Source organism: Carlito syrichta, unplaced genomic scaffold (genome assembly GCF_000164805.1).
Source record: "Carlito syrichta isolate Samal-C Ts95f unplaced genomic scaffold, Tarsius_syrichta-2.0.1 Scaffold113543, whole genome shotgun sequence".
Taxonomy (NCBI): domain Eukaryota; kingdom Metazoa; phylum Chordata; class Mammalia; order Primates; family Tarsiidae; genus Carlito; species Carlito syrichta.
In genome coordinates, this window is record NW_007057639.1 from 28,503 (window position 1) to 35,996 (window position 7,494).

Here is a 7,494-nt window from a genome sequence, read left to right on the forward strand (position 1 = left end):
CAGCAGGTTGAGGCTGCGGTGGCCAGGAGCGGCCACTGCACTCCAGTCTGGGTGACCGAGTGAGACTCCAACTCAAAAAAAAAAAGAGAAATGGAAAGCATTTTTATGATTTTGCTCTGGAAATCATTTACAAGGAACTCATTTAATTTACACGTGGCAATGGGTTCTCTGTAATACTCAAGAGTTCTGGTGTAGAAAGGAAAATCTAGGCTACACATGGAATTTATGGCCATTAAATATTTATGGGTACTAAATCTACAATTAGCAAAGCTTGAGTCTATCAATCTGGCAGGTGTCTGCTGCCATCCTGGGGTTTCTTTTTTATGTCGAGTCAAGTACCCTTTCTTTCTAGTGTTAACATGTTTTGGGGGGTCCAGGCGCAGTGGCTCACACGTGTAATCTCAGCACTTTGAAAGGCCAAGACAGGAGGATGGCTTGAGCCTAGGAGTTTGAGGCCAGCCTGGGCAACATAATAAGACCTCATCTCTTCCCCCAAAAATCAAAAAATTAGCCAGGCGGGGTGGCACCTGTAGCTCCAGCCACCTGGGAGGCTGAGCCCAGCAGGTCGAGGCTGCAGTGAGCCGGGATTGTGCCACTGAACTCCAGCCAGGGTGACAGAGTGACATCCTGACTCAAAAAAAAAAAAAATTTGCAGGGGCAACTGAAAGGCCGTAGCCCTGCATCCCCTGAGACTGACAGGACTGAGAAAGGCTGTCCAAGGACTTACCTGGACAGAAGCCACCTGCTGGTTGGGTAGCACAAGTTCTGGGATGATCACTGCAGGTACGGAGGGGAAAGGGGTCGCAAAGTGAGGGCCCGGCCCGGCTGGCTGGGGCTGGCCACACGCCCAGCCCCAGGCTCATCCCCCCAGAGCTGTCCTGAACCTCTCTACCAAGAGACAGCCCCTCACAGCCACCACCGGCCAGCAGCCAGCAAGTCGTCTGCCTCCCACTGCACAGACGGGAAAGCTGAGGCCCGGGGCCAGGTATCAGGTGGAGCAGAGCAGAAATGAAAACTCAGGGCTCCCCTCAACCCTACCCTGGGAGGAGGCAGGATTAGAGGCCTCCCTGCCCCGCTAAGCCCCCCTCCCCGGGGCCTGAGGCGGGCCTCTCGGGGTTATCGCCCAAGGAGGACCCCATGAAGCAAGGTAGGGCTGAGAGTCAGCCATGTGCCGCTTACCGAAAGTCTGGTTCTGGGGCAGAAAATAGGGGGCGTTGTCGTTCACGTCCTCGATGGTGATGGGGAGGCTACCTGGGGGACGGGACCAGCTAGCTGCCTGGGGAGACGGGACCCAGAGAGCCTGGGCCTCTGCCGTGCTCCCTGCAGGCTATCTCACGCACACTGCCCGGCCACAGACCCGCCCCTGCTCCGGACCCGAAAGGCACACCCATCTCTGGCCCTAGTGGGTGGGAGTATCACCCCCAGACCTCAGAGAGGGTAAGCAGCTCCTCGGAGTCACACAGCAAGGGTGGTGGACCAGGACGGGACCCAACCTAGGCAGATCCCACTTGGCCCTGCCATTAGACAGGCACTTTGTGTGTAAGCCAGCTGTTTCTTTTTTTTTTTTTGAGTTGGAGTCTCATTCTGTCGCCCAGACTGGAGTGCAGTGGTCACTCCCGGCCAACGCAGCCTCGACCTGTTGGGCTCCGGCGATCCTTCCGCCTCAGCCCTCCGAGTAGCTGGAATTACAGGCAGGCGCTACCATGCCCGGCTGATTTTTTTTTTTTTTTTGATGTAGAGATGAGGTCTTGCTGCCCAGGCAGGTCTCGAACCCGCGGGCTCAGGCAATCCACTCACCTCAGCCTCCCAAAGGCGCGAGATCACAGGCTGAGCCACCGAGCCCGGCTTATTTGTTACTTATGTATTTAGTTATTTAGAACCGGAGTCTCGCCCTGTCTTCCAGGCTGGAGTGCAATGGCACGATCGTGGCTCACTGCAGCCCCGACCTCCTGGGCTCAGGCATCCTCCCACCTCAGCCCCCCGAGTTGCTGGGCTATAGGCACACACCACCAGACCCTGCTCATTTTTTTAGATAGAAACAAGGTCTTGCTATGTTGCCCAGAGTGGTCTCCAACTCCTAGGCTCAAGCAATCCTCCCTCCTTGGCCTCTCAAAGCGCTGAGATTAGACGTGAGCCACCATGCCCGGCCAAAGCGGATAGTTTAAACACTCGAGTGCGCCTCCATTTCTTCTCATCTGTGAAACTGGATAGGAACCGCCTGCCTCACAGGTCGTGTGGAAGTGAGACAAGGACACGTTCACGAGGTGCCTGGCATCTTTCTTGGCTGTCGTAAGGACTCCCACGGACCCTAGCTGCTAACGTGGGCTTCGTCGTATTTGGTGTCAGAATTGGGGCACACACACACACACACACACACACACACACACACACACACACACACGTCTGGCTCTGAAGTGTGCTCCCTCCTTCACACCACCTTGCAAAATAACAGCATTAAGTAGGCACTCCTGTTCGCCGAGCACTGTGCTGACACTTGACACGAGTGTTCTTGTCTGATCGCCACAGACCACCCGCGACCCAACTCCGTGGCCCAGATGGGGAGACAGGCTCTCAGAGAGGTTGAGACCTCCCTTGTGTCACAGCTGGGAAGGGCCGGGACCAGGATCCGAACCCAGACTTTGCGTGTCCACCCAGGGCGCTCCCCCACGGCCCTGTGAGCTGAAGCCCACCAAACCCAGCAGGCCAGGCCGCCTCACCGTTACTGCTGCAGGCCTGGAAGCCGGGGTCCGTGGCACGATCACAGGCCTGCACAACCAGCGTGACCAGGTCACAGGTCTCGAAGTCGATGGCCTTGCTCTGACTGATGTACACGGAACCATTGGCGGCCACGGAGAACCAGCCCCGGCACAGGCCGCCCACGTCAGCCCCGGCCTTGCTGCAGAAGACGTGCACGAGCTCGATCTCCAGCTGGGCGCTGCGGTCCTTGTCCTGGGCGGTCACCTGGGCCACCCGGCCGCTCTGCGTGCCGTTCTCGGCCACTCGGATGCCCCGCAGCGAGGCCGCAACCAGCGTGGGGGGCTCGTCGTTGATGTCCTCCACGACCACGTGGACTTCCGCCGTGGCCTTGTCCACCTGGGCGCCCGGGTTCTCAGCACTCACGGTCAGGTTGAAGAAGGCCTGGGTCTCGTAGTCCAGGCTCACCTCTGGGGGCAGCCAGAGGCAGCCCTCCGCCCACCCAGACTCCAGCACCTGGCCCTGGAGCACAAAGTGGTGGGAGCCGCTCCCCGACAGGCTGAAGCTGATACGATTGTTGGCTTCCGTCTGGTCCGCGTCCCAGGCTGCCACCACGCCCACCAGCACGCCTGTGGACGAGAGTGGAGCTGGGGGAACGCTCCGCCCGACCACGGAAGCCCCTCGGCCCTCACCTCTCTTGGGGCCTCCCTGGCCCGGGCCCAGCCTGGCCCAGGGGGATGTACCTGGGTCCCTCTCTTTCACCTCGAAGCGGTAGATGGACTCACTGAAAACGGGCAGGTTGTCGTTGATGTCCTGTGGGCAGAGGCAAGTCTGACTCCCCGAGACTCTCTCTCCCCGGGGTCGCCCTCTCCAGAGCCAGTCTGAGAAACCCTCCTGACCCAAGACACGGGCCTTGGAAGGCAACACCCACTTCCCTGGTGAGGGAACTGGTAGCTGCTTCCTGCTTCTCTGACCATGGCCCAGGGCTGCTCCGGGCCCGTGGTCCCGGGTCCCCATCTGTGTCCCTGTCTGGCCCAATACCCACGGCCCATGCCACCCTCACCCCTGCCCTCCTCCCAGCCCTCTGTACTCGACTGACCTCTCGACGCCAGCTCTGTGCTTGGGTGGCGCTGGTCCTGCCCTGGGACCTGGCTGTTTCCAGTCCCCACCCCCCAGACCTGGCCCAGGGGCCGAGCTGAGCGCTGCAACCGCTCTCACAGTCTAGCGGCCACACCGTCCTCTGCACTGGCGTGTGCCTGGGGGAATACCCTGGGCACCCGGCCCTTCCCCGTCGGCTCGCAGGCTGGTGACCCCATGTCTGCTTTTCTGCATGGCCCTGACACGGACATGGGGGGTGACAAAACTCTCCCCCTTAACTAGATGTCTCTCCTGACGGCGACTTCCCAAGGACGGTGGCCCTGGCCCCACGCACGTGACCAGTCAGCTGTGCCCTCGGGTTCTCTTAGCCACAGGGTGGCCGAGCCTGGCTCCGGGTCCAATCCCGCTGTGCCACTGCCTCGTGTGACCTTGCCCACGCTGGGCCTCCACGTCCTCGTCTGCAAAATGGGGTGGCCGTCCCCATTCACAGGGTTGCTGTGAGGCCTGCTTCCAGGGGGGTAGGAAACGCCGTCCTGCTTTCTGCCTGTTTTGTCGCCACGCCTTCCCCCAGGGACAGCCAGAGTCCTAATTCCACTTCTGTTTCTCCATTTTTCCCTGAGGCCTCACTCTCAGAGCCTTGTAGGAAAGAGGCGCCTCCCCACCCAGTGGACCACAGGGCTGCCGTGTGCAGTGGCGCAGGCTGTGCATTGCACAACCCCTGGGTGCCATACACATCACGGATATGGTAGAGGTGCACATTTGTTGCAGTACTTTTCCAGAGGAAGGTGGCCAGGGCTGGTGGCCACCTTGGAACCCAACCTACTGGGCTCCCCACCCCATTCTGAGACCCCAGCCCAGGCACTGAACCTCTCTGTGCCTCAGAGCCTTGGTGGGTAAAATGGTGACAACCATCCCTGCCTCACGGGGCTGGGTGTGCCGTCGCCACGATCAGTGCTGCTGTCACCCTGCTCTTGCCTTCAGAAGGTGGCGGGGAGACAGGTGGGAATTGGTGGACAACAACGAGAGCTGGCATTCACCAATGCCTTCCGCGGGACAGGCACGCTTGAAGCGCGTTGCCCGAACGAACCCACTTCATCTTTGCTTTTTTGCTGCTGTTGCTGTTGGTGTTTTGAGACAGGGTCTCGCCCCGTGGCCTGAGCTGGAGCGCAGTGGTGCAATCATAGCTCACTGCAGGCTTAATTCCTGGGCTCCTGCAATCCTCCTGCCTCCGCCTCCCAAGCAACTGAAACTACAGGTGCATACCACCACCCACACCTGGCTAATGCTTGCGGTTTTCTGCAGAGATAGGGTCTTGCTGTGTTGCCCAGGCTGGTCTTGAACTCCCAGACTCAAGCCATCCTCCCACCTCGGCCTCCTAAAGTGCTGGGACGACAGGCGTGAGCCACCACGCCCGGCCCTGCTTCTTTATGTTGCTTTAATCCCCATTTTACAGATGAGGCGTCTGAGGGTCCCAGGAGGCTGAGCGATTGCCCGGGGCCCCACAGCAAGTGGCCGGGCCGGGACCCAGGCAGGCAGGCAGACAGCGGCACTCGCCGACCCGCCGTCTCGCAGAGGGCAGAAATGGCACCGAAGCGGAGAGGGGCGGGCTGGCCAGCCTGGGACCCACGATCCGTCGGGCCCACCCGGCCCCGCCCGAGCCCGGCCTTACCTCCACAGTGATGGTGACATTGACCTCGGTGCTGAGGGCCGGCACACCGCAGTCAGACACGAGCACGGTCAGCACGATGCGGCCGTCCAGGGAGGGATCGATGGCCTCTCGGTCCAGGGGCCCCAGGTTTCTGAGGAGCCCCGAGTCGGGGTCCACCGAGAAGTTGCGGCTGTAGGGGCCCGGGAGCAGGCGGAAGACCAGACGGCTGTTGTTGGTGCCGGGCTCGTCCCCGTCGTGGGCCTGGCAATGAACAGGGATGGGCCACCTGCCCCGGGCACCCCACCCCGACCCTGCGGCCTGAGCCTGCCTCCCGGTGCTGGCCCACTCGCTCCATCGCCCAGGCCGGAGTGCGGCGGCACCGTCATAGCTCGCTGTAGCCTCGACCTCCTGGGCTCGGGCGATCCTCCCACCTCAGCCTCCCAAGTAGGTGGAAGTATCGGTCATGCACCACCATGCCCGGTTAGTTTCTTAATTGTGGTAGAGGCAAGATCTGGCTATGTTGCCCAGGGCCTAGTGCCCTGGTGCAATCACAGCTCACAGCAGCCTCGACGCCCTGGGCTCAAGTGATCCTCCTGCCAGCCTCTGGAGTGCTGGGACACCAGGCATGAGCTACCACGCCCAGCCTCTCTCTCTCTTTCCCGAGATGGAGTCTCACTAGGCTGCCCAGGCTGGCCTCAAACTCCCGGACTCAAGCAGTTCAGCCTCCCGAGTAGCTGGGACAACAGGTGCACACCACAGCACCAGCTCGGCCACTGGTCTCACATTCCATTTTGCCTTGGCAGTTACAGAGCTCAGAAAAGAATTCACCACCCGCTGCTGGCCCTGTGCGGCTCTGGCTTCTACCTTGACCTTTACGCCTTTAACAACGCCATCCTTGTCGGGCGCGGTGGCTCACGCCTGTCATCCCAGCACTTTGGGAGGCCAAGGCGAGAGGATTGCCTGAGCCCAGGGGTTCGAGCCCAGCCTGGACAACTTGGCAAGACCTCATCTCTACAGTAAAAAAAGAGCACGTTTTGGGGGTCTGCCCTGTGCCGGGCCTTGTGTGAAATCTCCACATCTGTCATCTCATTTACTCCCCGGGGCCCCGAGACGAAGGCTATATTTGCCTTCATTTTTCAAAGTGGAAGCAGAGGCCCAGAGACACCGAGTAACTTTCCCAGAGCTGCACAGCAGAGCCCAGATCGCACCCAGGGCCAGCAGGACCACAGAGCCAGGCCGGGCCCCTCGTCCAGCCCCGCCCCCGCCCCACCCCCGGCTCCGGGCCGGCCCCACCTGGATGGTCACTGAGACGTTGCCTTCCTCCTCCCGGACGAAGACATTGTAGGAGCCGCTGACCACGGGCCTGTTGTCGTTGATGTCCAGCAGGTGCACCTGCAGCGTGGTGGAGGAGGACAGGTTCCCGCCGTCCGTGGCTTGCAGCGTCAGGTGGTACACCGCTTGCACCTCGCGGTCCAGCAGGTCGCCATTCCTCACCGTCACCGTCCCCGAGACCGGGTCCACCTGGAAGAGATCGGCCCTGCTCGGGGGGCCGGAGTCGGCCAATGATGCGAGGCCGCCCATGAGGCGGGCACTTTAGACCCATGATGACACACATCAGGACCGCTCCTGTGACGCTCAGAACGCACTTAATCTGAAAGAGGTAAGCCACGTTTCCCTGGAACTGGAATGCAGCCCAAGCCAGGCAGGGTGGCTCACGCTGGTCATCCCAGCACTTTGGGGAGAGGACTGCCTGAGCCCAGGGGTTCAAGACCAGCCTGGGCAACTCAGCGAGACGTCGTCTCTACGATAAATCAAAAAATTAGCCAGGCGTGGTGGCGTGCACCTGTGGTTCCAGCTACTCGAAAGGCTGAGGTGGAAGGATTGCTGGAGCCCAGCAGACTGAGGCTGCGGTGGCCATGAGCATGCCACTGCCCTCCAGTCTGGGCGACAGAGACAGACTCTGACTCAGAACAAAAACAAACAAACAAACAAAAAAGAAATGCAAGCCGGGCTCGGTGGCTCAGCCTGTCATCCCGCGCCTTTGGGAGGCTGAG

General features: G+C 60.7%; 1 protein-coding gene across 1 annotated transcript in view; it reads right to left on the reverse strand.

Annotated features, from left to right (window-relative positions):
* The window catches only part of CDHR2 (cadherin related family member 2), a 30,268-nt gene that overhangs the window by 7,566 nt on the left and 15,208 nt on the right, over window positions 1–7,494 (reverse strand). Inside the window, 6 exon segments of the mRNA XM_021719078.1 lie at window positions 728–777; window positions 1,180–1,251; window positions 2,718–3,323; window positions 3,438–3,507; window positions 5,462–5,701; window positions 6,734–6,977. Of these exon segments, the coding sequence (XP_021574753.1) occupies window positions 728–777; window positions 1,180–1,251; window positions 2,718–3,323; window positions 3,438–3,507; window positions 5,462–5,701; window positions 6,734–6,977 (1,282 nt within the window).